The sequence below is a fragment of the Salmo salar genome, chromosome 13, assembly GCF_965601325.2.
Source record: "Salmo salar chromosome 13, fSalSal1, whole genome shotgun sequence".
Taxonomy (NCBI): Eukaryota; Metazoa; Chordata; class Actinopteri; order Salmoniformes; family Salmonidae; genus Salmo; species Salmo salar.
The window spans coordinates 46,576,700-46,591,851 of NC_138303.1; the positions used below are offsets into that span (position 1 = coordinate 46,576,700).

Consider the following 15,152-nt stretch of genomic DNA (forward strand, 5'->3'; position numbering starts at 1 on the left):
CGTCCAATCCTCCTAAAATAAAGACTCATTAATCAGACCAGCAGTTGACTTTGGAAAGCCAAGGTGATATGCTGCCTGATTTATCACACTCTCGTGCACAGGTTGCCTTGTGGCTCGTTAGCACGCCCCCACAGTCCAAATCTAAACCCAGCACCGGAATATATTATGTGACCTCCATATCTATTTCACTCGCAGCAGTTTGATTGTGTGGTTATTCAACTAAATACAGTGTTTCAATGAAGCATCCATCTGTAACAGCATTATACTGACACATTTCAGGCTGGGCATGAAGCATCCGACACACTAAAATGAGTACTAATTATATGAGAGAAGCAAAAGCTGTGTATATTGCCATTCAAATCATGCCATTGATGTGGAGGGGTCATACCCCTAATTAGGTGCCTTTTGAAAAGTGTAATAAAGAGCATACGTTCAACTTAATAAAAATAAAAAACGTTTTCCCATCTCAAGAGGTTAAATAAAAAATGACTAATTGCCCATTAACTGCCAAATAAATTAACAGGGTTGACCGTAACAGGGTTGACCGTAACAGGGTTGACGATTTCTTCTTAAACAGCCATGAATCCCCTTGTGACAGGGGGAATGGAAACTTGTTGTGTGCAACAGGGATTGGCAATCGAATGCAAGCTTCACAAAAAAAATAAGAAATTGTACAAATATTTCTAGCCCGTCTATCTACGGGTAACAGTGTTGACGTGTTATGCTCAACCTGCTCAGTTTTTCACCACAAAACACCAGAAAATTGCCATAAATAGTACAACCAGCTTACTCTACTCTATGATTCGACTATTAGATTTAAAACAATTGTTAATAAAAAATTATTTTAGAAGAAATAGTTTCACCATATTAAAATGAGATTTCAGTTCACATAACAGGGTTTACCTTAAAATGAAGGACAGACGTAAATGAATCCCTAATCACATGGAATAAATACTAATCTTCAGAAATTACTTTGTTAAAGCAACAAAATAATTTGGGCTTTACAATGATGGTGAAACTTGGGAGAAATGTTGGGATTAAGTGGGTTAAAATCTTCCAAGTGACACAGGGTTGACGAAGGGACAGATTTATTGAATTCTCTATGTGGTCTATATTAAAGGACACTTCGTTTAATATAACATGCTTTTAAAATTCAATATTGGTGCATAATTTCTACATTAAATATCAAAGTACGCAAAAGGCACCCAGAAGTCTCCTATGCCTCAGATCAACACAGTGGTGTCTGAACATCAAGCAGAATGACAACACTTCCTTTGTATAGCCTGAAGACAGGAACAGGGCTGAAGATACTAGGCCTGAAATCAGAATGGCCCCCAAACAGATGTCTTGAATTAAGTCCTCCTGCATCCCAGAATGCCTCTAAACCATAGCGGCTCATAAATCAATGTGGGCTACATAAATAACAGCATCATATAGTCAGGCGTGCTCTCTGTTTATACAGAATGACTCAGCAAATGTGTGGCTGGCAAACGTGCCTGCAGTGAGACCCATCCAGCCTCCCATTAAAGAAGTAGTTAAATGCACATAGGGACAAGGAGAGAGAGCATGAGAGAGCGGGAGAAAACGAGCGAGTGCTCCATGAATGCTCGCCATATGGTGTACATCTTATTCTGGCATTCCTCGAGTTTTCCAGCTTAATACATTTTCTTGTCTAGCTTTAAAAAATGTTTTTCCAACCAACTCACTCGGAAGCAAGGATATCAAACAAACCTGAAAACAAAAGCATATTTGAGAAACCAAACGGTCCACTGGAGAGACCCATGGCCATAAAGGGTAATAAGAGCATATCACTGTACCCTTGTGTTGTTTGACTGTTTCCCCCCTGTTGGTAGTGTAATAGCAGATTATGATGAATGCTAAAGATAAAGAGTAGGCGTTACAGGGATAGAAAGCAGGGAGTCATGTAAAAATGGAATGACAACAACGGACCTTGTATCAATGGCCACTGATTATTTTTGGACAACAAAGCTCTTACTAGACCAAATATGGAAAAAAGGAACACCAAGCATAACTACTTTATGTTTTGGGTTTGGTTTATTTGTAAATGCATCTTACGTAGAACAAAGAAAAATATATCATATCTATATAATATATCATTAATTGTCATTATGTACACTTCTTTACATTTTTGCACTAGAAATTTACACAATCCCAGAAATGATAAGAATAATATTTCTGTTTCTTTTAGATGCATCTAGCGACAGTATATACATACATTCATGGGTTAAAATAACACCGTTTTTTTAAAAAGCCTTTCAAATTGAATGGAAGGAATGCATTCCTATAAGCATACTGTTCTCCCTATACCTCTTAGGTTCAGATATTGACAATACATAAAAGACATGCCATCAAAGAGTGCAGTTTTTGCAGAGGGAAAAGAAAACTCAAATACTGTGTTTACAATGGTTTTCGTTTTTTTCCCCCTACCTAAGCCAATCATGTGTCAGCTGTAGGTGAGGAGGGTGACTACGGCCACGTGCATTGGAGAGATTTCTATGACCATTTACTTTCATGTGTTCAAGAGTAAAGTAACTGATAAATAGCACCATGCAATTCCAGTTCTTATCCACCAAATTCAATACCTCAGGAGCCCTGGCTTACTTAGCGCTGCTATCAATTTGAAGTAGAAGTCACTGTTGGAAGGCTATAGGTTTGCTTCAGTACCATGTGTTGATGACATGAGTCAGACCATTGAGTTGATATTAAGGAGACAGTGAACTCAGGGTAGTGAAGCTAGAATCCCTAAAAAACATAGTTCAACTGTTTTACTGAAAACATTGATTACACCGACATTGATTTCATGGATTGGGTCCTTCATTGCTCCTACACCAGCATTGTATGGAACTGTACATTGATCGACTGTCACTGACATACACACATATGTTCTGATTGACATGCTCGTATTGGTGTAGAAGATGGCAGGGTAGACATTCAATGTTCATGTGCTATGGAGATTTTATACAGCCACCAACTAAGTGCTATAATTATGTTCAAACAGATCCTCTGTACTTAGTTGAGATATTGGCCCCAAAGGACTTGACTTTTTCCACATTTTTTCCACTTTGTTACGTTATTCGAAAAATGATAGAAATATTTTTTTCCCCTCAATCTACACACAAAACCCCATAATGACAAAGCAAAAAAATGTTATTAAAAAAATAAAGAAATTACATTTACATAAGTATTCAGACCCTTTACTCAGTACTTTGTTAAAGCACCTTTGGCAGCGATTACAGCCTCGAGTGTTCTTGGGTATGACGCAACAAGAATTGCATACCTGTCTTTGGGGAGGTTCTCCCATTCTTCTCTGCAGATCCTCTCAAGCTCTGTCAGTTTGGATGGGGAGCGTTGCTGCACAGGTATTTTCAGGTCTCTCCAGATATGTTCAATCGGGTTCAAGTCCGGGCTCTGGCTGGGCCACTCAAGGACATTCAGAGACTTGTCCCGAAGCCACTCCTGTGTTGTCTTGGCTGTGTGCTTAGGGTCGTTGTCCTGTTGGAAGGTAAACCTTAGCCCCCAGTCTGAGGTCCTGAGCGCTCTGGAGCAGGTCTTCATCAAGGATCTCTGTACTTTGCGCCGTTCATCTTTGCCTCGATCCCGACTAGTCTCCCAGTCCCTGCCACTGAAAAACATCCCCACAGCATGATTCTGCCACCACCATGCTTCACCGTAGTGATGGTGCCAGGTTTCCTCCAGACGTGATGCTTGGCTTTCATGCCAAAGAGTTCAATCTTGGTTTCATCAGACCAGAGAACCTGGTTTCTCATGGTCTGAGAGTCCTTTAGGTGCCTTTTGGCAAACTCCAAGCGGGCTGTCATGTGCCTTTTACTGAGGAGTGGCTTCCATCTGGCCTCTCATAAAGGCCTGATTGGTGGAGTGCTGCAGAGATGGTTGTCCTTCTGGAAGGTTCTCCACCGATTGCTCAGTGTGGCCAGCTCTAGGAAGAGTCTTGGTGGTTCCAAACTTCTTCCATTTAAGAATGATAGAGGCCACTCTGTTCTTGGGGACCATCAATGCTGCAGAATTGTTGGGGTATCCTTCCCCAGATCTGTGCCTCGACACAATCCTGTCTCGGATCTCTACGGACAATTCCTTCGACCTCATGGCTTGGTTTTTGCTCTGACGTTCACTGTCAACTGTGGGACCTTATATAGACAGGTGTGTGCCTTTCCAAATCATGACCAATGAATTGAATTTACCACAGGTGGACTCTAATCAAGTTGTAGAATAATTTCAAGGATGATCAATGGAAGCAGGATGCACCTGAGCTCTATTGTGAGTCTCATAGCAAAGGGTCAGAATACTTAAGTAAATAAGGTATTTCTGTATTTCTACATTTTGCAAAAATGTCTAAAAACCTGTTTTCGCTTCGCCAGTATGGGGTATTGTGTGTGTGTAGATTGCTGAATTTTTTTGTTGTTGATTTAATCAATTTTAGAATAAGGCTGTAACGTAACAAAATGTGGAAAATGTTCAGGGGGTCTGAATACTTTCCGAAGGCACTGCATTGTTACAAGGCCAGACACGTGGATGACATTATGATATTCAAATAGCATGAGCTTAAAGAGTCACGGACATAACACACATTCAACTAAATAAAAAATAACATCTCCTCCAGCTAACGTATACAAAAAGAAAACATACAATTATTCAGTACTGATCAAAAGGCCAGTCAGTTCACATATAAACAAAGCACCATAAAACAATGTGCGCATTTCCTTTTTGTTGTACGGCAGTTGGCCGTTCACTGTTAGCTGTTAACTGATCCACATGCCTTTTACCTGGCACGAGTCATCATAGTGCTCCTGTAATGAAAATAGGAGACAGCCTCCACATTTTGCCAGTAGCTTATAATGGCATGATCCTGATAATGATCAGTAGTTCAACATGAACGTTTGAGTATTAGTATAAATGTTTTGGTTTAAAGAACTACGTAGTAAAAGTTTAAAACTCCCTTGGCGATGAGAAGAAGGAATGTTGATGCATTAATTATAGGCAGGTACATCAACAACAATTAACTCAAAACCTCAGTGTAAAAATACTTGGCATAACAAAACTTGTTTTCAATTCTCAAATCTTATCTTTTAAAATTTGAATGACGACAAAACCCCCCAAATGAAAGAAAAGCTAGACGTAATGCACCTGTGAAGACGTCATGTCAAGTAAGAGTTTTTTTGTATCACCCAATAAATTACCACAGGTCCACCAACGTGCGTCACACAATCTTGCACAAACACACACACACACACATAAACAAACAAAACATTCAAACACTCTCTCTATTAACCGTTGTTTGAACGTTCAGTTCCACTGTCCCCTCTGCTACATGCCCTCTCCCACATTCATTCCTCCAACTCTTTCTCTCTCTCACAAATACCCTCTCCTTGTCTCTCTGTGTGTCACCTGACGTGGCCTCAGTCTAGCAGGATGGGGGGGTGGTGGTGGGGGTGACGGTTTGGTTGTCAGCAGGGTCAGTTTGTGGAGCGCACAGTCCTGCTGCTTCGTGGAAAGCGGTGGACTTTGATGTGTTTGGACAGGTGATCGCTGCGGGCAAACTTCTTCTCGCAGACAGGACACTGGTAAGGCTTCACTCCAGAATGGGAGCGCCGGTGTCTGGAGAGTTCGTCTGACCTCGAGAACCTGAGAGACAGACAAACCCAGAGCACAAAAGACATGAGTCCTATATCAGTGCAACTGTTTGCCATAACACCCTGAGATAAAAAAAAGTCCCCTCTCTCTGTCTGACTACACCAGAACACAACACAGGATAAAGGATCTTTCCAACACTCTTCAAAAAAAGAGTTCTACCCATATTATAGCTCTACCCATATTTGGGTTTAACACATCTCCACATAAAAGTCAAACAGATCTGTTTTTGGTCTTCACTCTAATCCCTGGGTAAAGGGTTAACTCATTACTTATGACAGACTCTCTGTGTGTGTGTGTGTGTGTGTGTGTGTGTGTGTGTGTGTGTGTGTGTGTGTGTGTGTGTGTGTGTGTGTGTGTGTGTGTGTGTGTGTGTGCGCGCGTGGCTGTTTAATCTGGAACAGGGGATTGATTTCCTAACACATCGCGAGCATGCCCTTTTCCCAGGAAGGTGTTAATTCCCAATGGTAACATACTGATTAAAGAGATTTTAAGTAATTCCTAGACATTCATTCCATTGACATTGACCATGAACCATGATGCAACTGTGCTATTGAGATTAAATAAAACGATCCCGGCAAGATATGTGGTAATATGGCTACATACACACATGGAATAGTAGGTGCTACACATACTGTATATAACATGGTAGTAAAATTGTTACGTATGACTAGGCTACATTAGCAACAGAGGATCGCCTGTATGGGCCTGTATGGGCAGAAGTAAATTTAAAACAAATACTGTATGCCACTGTATGTAAACTAGATAAGTGGTTCTGGGCATGAAGACCGTGAGGTACATTTTTCTTACTCTGACATTAGGAAACCTCATTGCAACACTATTCTATTACTTATGTACTATACGTTTTGCGTCAGTACCCTCTATACCCCAAAGCTGATATTGTTCTATAACTCCTTCATGTTGAGACATGATTGAGACAGTTCATTCAGTTGTCTCTGACCGAAACTCAGCCTCACCTTGTCCTCTAAGCTAATAAGCCTTACCTTTAGGACTGTAACTGAAGGGGCCACAAAGGGACCCAACAAACTATTATCTCTTCCTGGATGTTGATATGAAGTATTTCCCTGTAGGAAACTGTAAGGCTATTTTATATACAGTACAAGTCAATAGTTTGAACACACCGACTCATTCAAGGGTTTTTCTTTATTTTTTACTATTTTCTACATTGTACAATAATAGTGAATCATGTAGTAACCAAAAAAGTGTCAAACAAATCAAAATATTTTTTTGATTTAGATTCTTCAAAGTAGCCACCCTTTGCCTTGATGACAGCTTTGCACACTTCTGGCATTCTCTCAACCAGCTTCACCTGGAATGCTTGTCCAACAGTCTTGAAGGAGTTCCCACATATGCTGAGCACTTGTTGGCTGCTTCTCCTTCACTCTGCAGTCCATCTGGGTTGAAGTCGGGTGATTGTGTAGGCCAGGTCATCTGATGCAGCACTCCATCACTCTCCTTCTTGGTCAAATAGCCCTTACACAGCCTGGAGGTGTGTTGGGTCAAAGTCCTGTTGAAAAACAAATGATAGTCCCGCTAAGCTCAAACCAGATGGGATGACGTATCGCTGCAGAATGCTGTGGTAGCCATGCTGGTTAAGTGTGCCTTGAATTCTAAATACATCACTGACAGTGTCACCAGCAAAGCACCCCCACACCATCACACCTCCTCCTCCATGCTTCACGGTGGGAAAACCACATGCGGAGATCATCTGTTCACCCACTCTGCGTCTCACAAAGACACGGCAGCTGGAACCAAAAATCTCCAATTTGGACTCATCAGACCAAAGGACAGATTTCCACCGGTCTAATGTCCATTGCTCATCTTTCTTGGCCCAAGAAAGTCTCTTCTTCTTATTGGTGTCCTTTAGTAGTGGTTTCTTTGCAGCAATTCGACTATGAAGGCCTGATTCACCCAGTCTCCTCTGAACAGTTGATGTTGAGATGTGTCTGTTACTTGAACTCTGTGAAGCATTTATTGGGCTGCAATTTCTGAGGCTGGTAACTCTAATTAATTTTTCCTCTGCAGCAGAGGTAACTCTGTCTTCCTTTCCTGTGGCGGTCCTCATGAGAGCCAGTTTCATCATAGCGCTTGATGGTTTTTGCGACGGCACTTGAAGAAACGTTCAAAGTTCTTGAAATGTTCCGGATTGACTGACCGTCATGTCTTAAAGTAATGATGGACTGTCGTTTCTCTTCGCTTATTTGAGCTGTTCTTGACATAATATGGACTTGGTCTTTTACCAAGTAGGGCTTTCTTCTGTATACCAACCCTACCTTGTCAAAACACAACTGATTGGCTCAAATGCATAAGAAGGAAAGAAATTCCACAAGGCACAGCTGTTAATTGAAATGCATTCCAGGTGACTACCACATGAAGCTGTTTGAGAGTACGCTAAGAGTGTGCAAAGCTGTCATCAAGGCAAAGGGTGGCTACTTTGTAGAATCTCCCATATAAAATATATTTTGGTTTGTTTAACACTGTTTTGGTTACTACATGACTCCATATGTGTTATTTCATAGTTTTGATGTCTTCACTATTATTCTACAATGTAGAAAATAGTAAAAATAAAGAAAAACCCTGGAATGAGTAGGTGTGTCCAAACTTTTGACTGGTACTGTAACTGCTATATGAAACTACGTTATATAAGCAGTGGTTTGGAGGTGATGGAGGTTGGGCTTATGACAGTAAGGCTGCTTGTGGAGCTCCTGTGGGGCAGGGTGGGACACCCAGGCATGGGGAGGGGAGCCATGATTCCCATCACCTCCACAGCTCATTTAGGCTACACTCTGGCTCTGTTCGAGCTTGTCCCTGATCTCAGCCCTGTAGCATACAGTAATTACTGATAAGAGCTGGCAAAGGCCAAAAGGAGGGGACTTACTCAGGTGAATTACAAGAACTACCAGTAAATGTGTCCTAAACTCTTTCCTGTAAACATAATGTACAAACACATGAATGAACACAGATTCCAGTCCACAGTGAGGGACAGTCCAGCCACCCTTGTCATAGACTGTTCTCTCTGCTACCGCACGGACGGCAAGCGATATCGGAGCGCCAAGTCTAGCTCAAAGATGCTCCTAAATAACTTCTATAAGACTCCTGAACAGCTAATCAAATGGTTACCCAGACTATTTGCCCCCCCAGCTGGAATGCTGCTGCTACTCTCTGTTATTATCAATGCAAATTCACTTTAATAACCAAATGTACAAATGACCTCGACACCCTATAGCCCCGCTATTGTTATTTACTTCTCCTCTTTAATCATTTGTTATTCTTATCTCTTACTTTTTTTTAGGTATTTTCTTAAAACTGCATTGTTGGTTAAGGGCTTGCTTGTAAGTAAGCATTTCACTGTAATATTCACCTGTTGTATTCGGCGCATGTGACAAATAAAATTTGATTTGATTTGTTACAGTGACTCATGTAAGTCCACAGGGAGGGACAGGGTTACTGTAACTCATGTAAGTCCACAGGGAGGGACAGGGTTACTGTAACTTAGTGCATGAGTATGAAGGCTCCTCAATTTTGCTAAACGATAACAACTTCAGCTAACTACATAAGAAGTTCCAATTGCACACAACTATCCATCTCTTGGGACCTTCATTAAGCTACAATTACAGAATCCCGCACGCAGCAACCACAAAGCACTTTTGTTCAAAATTTGAAGAATGGACACTAAGGAACAATATAATCATATCTTCTTTTTTTTTTTTTTTTTACTTTTTACTGTAAGTTGAACCGGGTACAAAAACAAGACAAACCCTTTTTTCAGAGCGTCATGGTGTTTTCACAATAAACGGTTTGGGTTCAAACATACTGTCCACTAGTAACCCCATACCAATGTTCCCCTGCAACTCTGTACCGACGTGAAAGTGTGAGTACAACAGCTTAAATGTGTTTGTGCCTATCTATGCTGGCCTGCATGCACGTACAGTATACATTGTGTGTGTGATAAAACACAAAAGGATCCACAGCTTTATAGTACATGTGTCATTTGGTTTTATGGACATGAAGAGAATCAGAGGAATGTCAAAAACACTTTCTTTCATTACAACACAAGCCACTCAAAACGCAGATGGCTGGAGGTGCATATTTCCCAAGCTCACTTCTATTTCCTGACCAGGACGACGGAAGGAGGAGGGTTCCCTCAGACAGAGAGCAGCCTCTGAAGGCCACACTGTGCCCTGAGGGAGGTGGGTGGATACAACAGGCCCAGGGCAGTCCTGTCCCAGGGCAGACTGCTGAGCACTGCCAATCTTATCAGACTGGAGAACCAGCTATTCTATGTTTAGTGTTTAGTTGTGCAACTGTGTCGGGTGAAGAAGTTAGATGAACTTGCTGCCCTTTGGTCTTAAATCCATGGTCCATACAATAGGTTGAACTTTGGTTGTTGAAGAATTAACTGGATGTTGGATTACATATCTGGCTGGTGAATGAATGATATGCAGGTTGACGTTTACTGTCATGAGTCTTGTCCTGAGTGATTTCCTCTTAGTTAGGCCAGCTGCAAAGTCAAAAATTGGCTATATTGTAAAAATTCATGAAAACAAAAATGTGTGTTTTGGTCTTAATTTAAGGTTAGGCATTAGGGTTATCAGTGTGGTTACGGTTAGGTTTAAGGTTTGGTTTCAAATCCGATTTGATAACTTTGTGGCTGTGCCAGCTCGTGACCACTCTGCAGAGCTGCCTCCAGAACAAGATTCATGACCAAAAACACTAAACTGTGAATAATATGGGACAAATGCACACCTTATGCTTGCTGAGTGAGTAGAAACAAAGAAACATGCTTAAAACTCCTTTGGCCACTTTTAGGTTATGGATTATAATCTAATTAGTATGCCAGTCAAAGTGCTGCTTGCTACCAAAACTTTTAGATCTTGATTTCTGCAAGTGTGCAACAGTGTGCAGATAGCGAGCAAACAGAGAGACAGCTACTGTAGAGGGAACAAAGTCTGCCCGCACTTCAAAGGCCTTAATCTAATCTCAAACTCTGCAAGAGAAGAAAACACACCGATATGAGACAACGAGAGAGCATGAGAAGAGAACAAATTATATATGGATTTTATATGAGGGAAACTAATCATTTTAGTTCTTCATCATATCCAATCAAAATGACGTAAATCTTAATGATATTTTCTCGGAAGGTTCAGCTCTGTGTTTTGCAAAACAGCTGCAGGGATTGACTTTGAATGGAATCATATAACTCCCTGGTAATCAGCCAGCAAAGGAAGTTCATAATCATGTTAACTTCTGTGAAGAATTGACTCATCTCAGATAATACAGCCACAGTCAGAGATGGTTGCATACTCTGTTGCTTCTGCAACTAAAACATGGACTGGTGTCCCTAAACTGTCATACCTGGATGGACCATCACAACTGACAGCTGAACATCAACGCTGTTGCACTAACTGTCACTCCTGGACTTCACTTTGAACACACAGTGCATATAGTCACATGAATAACCCCACACTGAGTGTACCTATGAGCTCCACCTGTGAAGTCTGACTCGAACCCAACCAAAAACGTGCTTGAACCCACTCACCTCCATCCACAGCCAGGCCAGGTGCAGGCGAAGGGCTTCTCCCCCGTGTGCCTCCTCAGGTGGGCCTTCAGGTGGCTGCTCTTAGTGTACATCTTGGCACATCCAGGGAAAGTGCACTTATGCATTTTTATAAGGTCCGCTACCGAGCTCTTCTGGAACTTCTGTCCTCCCACCAGGATCCCTGCAGCCTGGCCACCTGCAAGCCCACCCTCCCCGGGACCCAGGGGCTTGGCGGCTATGGGTACGGGTGCGATGCGTACAAATTTGGAAGATGTGCCATGGAGATTAGCTGGAGACATCAGCTGGGGCACCAGGGCAAAAGTCTGCCCCTGGATGTTGACCAGGAGCTGGGCGACTTTGATGTCTGAGGTGGGCTGGGTGGTCTGCTGTGATACTGGTGTTGGTATCGCACCTGGGATTGGCTCTTGCTTAATCTGGATTGGTTGAATCTGCAGGATGACAGGCGGCACACCGGACCCCTCTACTGATGCTGGTGTCCCAGCACTGTCTTCCTGTTTAATCCCACTACAAATGTTGGAGTCTGTTATCGGGGATGTTGGTGTGTGTTTGGTCTCTGTGGTGAGGTCAGTAGCAACGGCAACAGGTACTGTTTGGTCTGAGTGCGCTAGCCCAGACACTGACCCTGTCACCTGACTGTTTACATCCAACATCCCACCCTCGCAAGCCTCATTCTTCAATGCCACCACCTCCATATTCTCCTCCAGGAACTCCTCTATCTCCTCCAGGGTGGGCTGAAACAACAGCCCTATGTGATCATCCAGGTCCGCTGGGAACTCAGGGAACTCAAAGCACTCCTCTTTGGTTGGCGGAGACAGGCGGTCCCTTTTTGACTCCCATGCTAGACCCATGGGGAGGATGGGTGGTACTGAGGGGGATAGAGAGGGAGTGACTCCACGTCTCAGTGTGGCCTGGGAGAGCAGGAAGTCCAGGAGACCGTCCTGGCTCTCTCCGCTGCTGCTGCTGCCGTAGCTGGAACCCAGCACCTGGGACTCAGGGCTGGAGCAGGAGCGAGCGCTGGACGAGTCACTCAGGTCGTCCTCGGAGAACGGGGAGGACAGCGCCTGGTAGACACCCGTATCTGTCACCATGTCCGATGCGTGATGGTCTGCCGGAGAGTTGGCGTAATACATGAAGGTCTCCTCGCCTATCGGCAAGTGATCCACCATTCCTGACCTGAGCCAGTCACAGCTCTGCTAGCTCCCCTCTGGTTTATGCTACTTATAAGTGTATGATTCAGTTTCTCCTCTTCTCCCTAGAAAAGAGGAATAGATGTTCATCATGTGTGCAAAATGGCATGGCAATGGAGAAAATGACAAGAAAGAGAGCGCATGTTATCCTCCGCTAACAACAATATCTCAAGAGTCATAAGGATAGTTATATAGCACTTCTATAACACTCCCTCTTGCACCAGAGCATGAGCCTGCCTGGGGGTTTAGAACAGTGTTTACCAACTCCAGTCCTCCAGTCCCCCCAAACAGCACACATTTTTGTTGTAGCCTCAGACAAGCACACCTGATTCAACTTGTCAGCTAATCATCAAGCCCTCCATGATCTGAATCTGGTGAGTTTGTGCAGGGCTAAAACGAGCATGTGTGTTGATGGGGGTACTTGAGGAGCTGTGATCAACTGGTTTAGACAGTAAATATTAGGTGGCCTGCCAGGAGTTAATGAGCTCTTCTTAAACCTCAGCTTGGGCATGGAGCAATGTCACTGAACTTTCTTTTTAATTCTTTTTTTCTTTTCGATTTTGAGTTTTTTTGATGAGTTGTTTTGCACGTCAGGAGTGTCCTTATAGCCGTTCCCATTTAAAGAGTATGTTTCCACTTTCACATGTGGTCGTAAACCAAGGTCGAAAATAGATGACCACCACAATTGTCAAAGCTTTTCTTCTAGATATACAGGTAACTGACAAAATAAAGGAAACACCAACTTAAAGTGTCTTAGCATTGGGCCACCACGAGCCAGAACAGCTTCAATGCACCTTGGCATGGTGGTGAAAAACTCTGTCTTGGCGCCGCTCCAGAATCTCCAATAAGTGTTTAATTGGGTTGAGATCTTGTGACTGAGACAGCCATGGCATATGGTTTACATAGTTTCAATGCTCAAAAAAAACATTCAGTGACCACTCGTGCTCTGTGGATGGGGGAATAGCCATGGTAGCCAAAATAATGGCCCAAATAATAGCCTTCCCAGCATTTTCATAGATGAACCCAAGCATGATGGGATATTAATTGCATAATTAAGTCAGGAACCACACTTGTGTGGAAGCACCTGCCCTTCAATATACTTTGTATCCCTCATTTACTCAAGTGTTTCCATTATTTTTGGCAGTTACCTGTGTATCATTGCAATACTAGCCCAGTGTAATAGTAGGCCTAGTCTAATTCCCATACGTTACTACAGGGCAGGCAACAGCTGCTGTCAACTTAACTTGTCGGCATTCAAATAATAGGCTTGCTTAACCACACATTTCAGTGCATTTTATCATCAAGTGATGGGCAACTTATTTTTCCACTATTCATTCAATAAGATTATTATATATGATAAGTGAGGATTTCCATGGTGTATTTCATCTTCCGAGTAATATCCGCTTGGTATTTTCCTTGGGCAAATGTAAGAACAAAATAGTCTGTAAAATCGAAGAGATTTTGTTGGCAATGATTCTCTGCCATTGGCTTGAATCATTATTAAAACTTAACTGTATTACACTGTACTAAATGTGGGTGCTTGAAACTAGTTGAGCGCCCCCTTCCGTAGGCCTAGAGCCTTCAGCGATTTGACCGATAATAACCTGCACATCATAAAAGCGTTGACAGCGTTGACTTGGCTACAACCAATACGTTGAATGGATCGGGCTGGGGTGCAATTAACTTCTGTCATACTAGTAGCCTATTTGAATAAACCAAAAGCATTATTTAAAAATAAAATGGTGACAACTACGGCGTAGGCAATGTTAAAGAGATGTACATTGTAGGCCTAACCACATTGATAACATGTGACGGTCTCCCTCATTCCCTTTCAGTGAGAAACCTTTTTCTAGTTGAATGCAATAACCCATGCATCTAAAATAGCCTATCCAAACTAGTGCCATTTTGATGCGCATATCCACGATGAAAAATATGTCCTTACACTATACACTGCGCATTATGTCCACATACTCAGCATAAGCCTGTTCACTCGACGTAGCAGTTTTCCCCTACTGTGTGCGCCCCATAGGCAGAAAGCATGGAGCACCATGCGTCCTCTCGACGTAAACATGTTGTAATGTCCAGCGCAGCGATGGCAGAGGGAGCGCACCGGAGGACGCACGCACCAATGCGTTTTCTACCATCACTTCCCACGTTAAACACTATTTACGGCATCAATGATGCACTTACCTTTATGTATCGAGAGAATTTTTGTCCTTTCACCAAGTCTTGGTAAGAGATCACTTCTCCGGTGGCGAGATGACGTCAATAGTCAATAGGGTTGTGGATAACCCCTTGAGAGGAGCTTCTCATCGCAATGCCGAGCGGTAGAGCTGGAGCTACGATCTACTGGGGTAGTAGTACAGCGTTACATGATTGGTGCTGTGTAGCTTATAAGTAAAATAAGGGGTTGGAAGTTGGTTTATGAAGGCTCGTCTGCTCTGCTCTTAGTATTGGTTGAAAACGCTTGGAGGCTGGGCTCCAAATTTGTCGTCAAACTCTCTGCAGACAGACTCTGACCACGTTCACATAAACAGTTTTTATGATAGTAAAGTCATACGGTATATATATATATATATATATATATATATATATATATATATATAAAAAACACGACAGCTATGATGGAAACAGGAAGTGTCGGTACAATAATATAAATGCCGACAGATAATTAGTTTGTTCGACAATGGTTTTTAAATACATATTTGCGCATAAAG

At 42.5% G+C, this 15,152-nt stretch overlaps 1 protein-coding gene across 2 annotated transcripts; it reads right to left on the bottom strand.

The window, feature by feature from the left end:
* Window positions 1–2,036: 2,036 nt before the first annotated feature.
* klf15 (Krueppel-like factor 15) lies at window positions 2,037–14,886 on the bottom strand. Of its 2 annotated transcripts, none has more exons than XM_014135694.3 (3): window positions 14,626–14,886; window positions 11,228–12,500; window positions 2,037–5,661 (listed from the first exon to the last, which is right to left on the bottom strand). In XM_014135694.3, exons 2-3 carry the CDS (start codon window positions 12,412–12,414, stop codon window positions 5,493–5,495), a joined length of 1,356 nt encoding a protein of 451 aa, XP_013991169.1. In that variant the 5' UTR covers window positions 12,415–12,500; window positions 14,626–14,886; the 3' UTR covers window positions 2,037–5,492. The 2 variants fall into 2 exon arrangements, with proteins under 2 accessions (XP_013991169.1, XP_013991170.1); XM_014135695.3 differs by lacking the exon at window positions 2,037–5,661 and adding an exon at window positions 5,681–10,675.
* Window positions 14,887–15,152: the final 266 nt, after the last annotated feature.